Here is a 2604-nt window from a genome sequence, read left to right as displayed (position 1 = left end):
CCTGTCTGCAGACTGCTGTGTGCACTGCATCCTGGCGTGCCTCTTCTGCGAGTTCCTGACCCTGTGCAATATGGTGGTGGCTCAGGCCTCGTGTGGGACGTGCACATCCGAGGCGTGCTGCTGCTGCTGCTGTGCGGACGACCTGGGCGACGACTGCAACTGCCCCTGCGACATGGACTGCGGCATCATGGACGCCTGCTGCGAGTCTTCCGACTGCCTGGAGATATGCATGGAGTGCTGCGGCATCTGCTTCCCCACATAAAAGGCACCTTAGCTGGGGGAGACGGGGTACTGGGAGTGGGCCCCTTCCCATCCTCCATACCTGTGCGTCCCCACATAAGAGGCGGCCTAGCTGCGGAAAACTAACCTGACGCTCGTGACGGCAAGTCTCTTCGAGACTTTTGGTCTGGCCAGGGAAACCATCTGCAACACGTCTCTGTGGGAGATGAAAAAGGGGTGCGTCTAGCTTGTGTTCATGAAATGCCTACGTCCGGATGCTATTGTTTGAAGCTTTATTTCATTTGGCCAGTGGTTTGTAGTGCTCAAAATTGATTGGTTCCTTTTTTCGATGGGATTTAAAATGTTGTAGATGGTTTGCCTGGCCAGACTTGAGTGTCAATAACACTTACTGTCATGATAGCCAGGCTATGGGGAGAATGGGCCTCAGACCTCAGCTCAGCGATATGCTGTACAAGAGGAAGATATGCGTACCTATGTGGGAGACTATGGAGGGATCCAGAGAGTGCTTTATTGCGTGTGTGTGTGTGTGTGTGTGTGTGTGTGTGTGTGTGTGTGTGTGTGTGTGTGTGTGTGTGTGTGTGTGTGTGTGTGTGTGTGTGTGTGTGTGTGTGTGTGTGTGTGTGTGTGTGTGTGTGTGTGTGCGCGTGCGCGTGCGCGTGCGCGTGCACATGTTTAGTTTTTCAACTACAAAACCATCTCTTCAGACCCTCAAAACCATCAACATCTCCATGTACTCTCTACCATTGCCAATCCAACAAAGACTCAAGAAGCAAAATCATAAGTATATTCAAAGTATAGATATATCACATAAAAAATGCATTTACTGTTGTATGTCTAAATATGCTATCTGATGCTTAACACCATACATTGCCTTTTTATCATGTTCTTTTGTCATATTTTTAACTGGATCATTTCAATATGTTCTACCTACAGTGCCAAAGAATTTCTATGGAGCCGTGTTTTCAATCTATGAAATTATCTGTTACATTTAGTAGTAGTAGTTCGCTTACTTATTCATATACACTATAGGATCAATCTTTGTTTTGTTTTTTTCCTGAATTATGTGGTTACAAACTGTTGACAGATCACTAAAGCAACACTAAGAAGATCTTATGACATTTAAATTTGAATTTCCAGAATTGCATTAGTCACCTGTGAAAGGGTGAAAAGAACCTCTGAATTGAACTTGCCGTGTTTCATGAACTTCAATCGCTCTATGGAACGGGAACAGAACATCTCTCTCTCTCTCTCTCTCTCTCTCTCTTCTCTCTCTCTGTCTCTCTCTCTGTCTCTCTCTCTCTCTCTCTCTCTCTCTATCTCTCCCTCTCCCTCTCCCTCTCTCTCTCACACACTCACACTCACACATAGTGATATGTATATCACTGCGATGTAAATCAGGATTGTTAAATATTCAAAAACAACACAGGTACTTCAAAGTTAAGGGCCTCCTGGAAAGAAACTGAATAAAACAAATACAAAAAGTGGATGGACTTTGGAAAAAAAGTGAATTAAATTTCCACTCTGACAAACCCACAGATATTACACTCAACCCCAGACTAACACAGCCTCCCTCTCTCTCTCTCTCTCTCTGTCTCTCTCTCTGTCTCTCTCTCTCTCTCTCTCTCTCTCTATCTCTCCCTCTCCCTCTCCCTCTCTGTTATTCTACATGAGCTGCAGTTCCATTTCCAACATGCATATAGGGTGATAGGAAATGAAAACTGTGTAGTGTTGCTTTAATGGATTTGTTTTTGTGAACTGTGGCTGATATATTATTATTATTTACAAGCTTTGTGGTTACCAGTCAGGTGGCCTGGCCTCTCTAGCACTGGACCTTTGCTATGAGAAAGCCAATGTGATCATGAATCCATCACATTTGTAACTTGTCAAACTACTCTTTGTTAGTAATGTCTACTGTAAGCTTTTAGTTAGTTTGCAATGAGAATATTTTATGCCAAAAACCGTCACTACTCCTTACCTACATACATAGCATAATGACAATCTATCTGCAGAGTTTTTTGTACTGATTTGAATGTTTGATCCACGGATTCATTGACATAATTGTGACATTCATATTGATATTTCTTTGATGGCCCCCTTTTTAAGAACTTTCTAAAATGTCTTACCTTGACATATTTGTTTGTTTGTTTAGTGTATTTCCCAGATAAAAAGGTCATGCCAAGAAACAGTAATTGACTGGTGTTGCACTTTAACCCACAGTATTAAAATGTTTGACGCTTTAGATGCTTGGTCTGTATTACATGTCCTTAATTTAGTAGATGTGGCTAGATGAGGCTTTGGGTTTAGATACAGAGGTCCACAAAGAGCTATGATATCATTTGGATGAGGTTTTTCTTTTAGAGAACC

The 2604-nt window shown here is 42.8% G+C and overlaps 1 protein-coding gene across 2 annotated transcripts in view; it reads left to right on the top strand.

Annotated features, from left to right (window-relative positions):
• The window catches only part of mdfic (MyoD family inhibitor domain containing), a 49531-nt gene extending 48034 nt beyond the window's left edge, over positions 1-1497 (top strand). For both annotated transcript variants that reach the window (XM_063217360.1, XM_063217359.1), the window contains one exon: positions 12-1497. In XM_063217360.1, coding sequence (XP_063073430.1) covers positions 12-262 — 251 coding nt within the window. In that variant the 3' untranslated portion in view covers positions 263-1497. The remainder of the gene's footprint in view (positions 1-11) is intronic.
• The last annotated feature ends 1107 nt before the right edge of the window (positions 1498-2604 follow it).

Source organism: Engraulis encrasicolus, chromosome 15, assembly GCF_034702125.1.
Source record: "Engraulis encrasicolus isolate BLACKSEA-1 chromosome 15, IST_EnEncr_1.0, whole genome shotgun sequence".
NCBI classification, from domain to species: Eukaryota; Metazoa; Chordata; class Actinopteri; order Clupeiformes; family Engraulidae; genus Engraulis; species Engraulis encrasicolus.
This window is presented reverse-complemented; position numbering and strand designations above follow the sequence as displayed.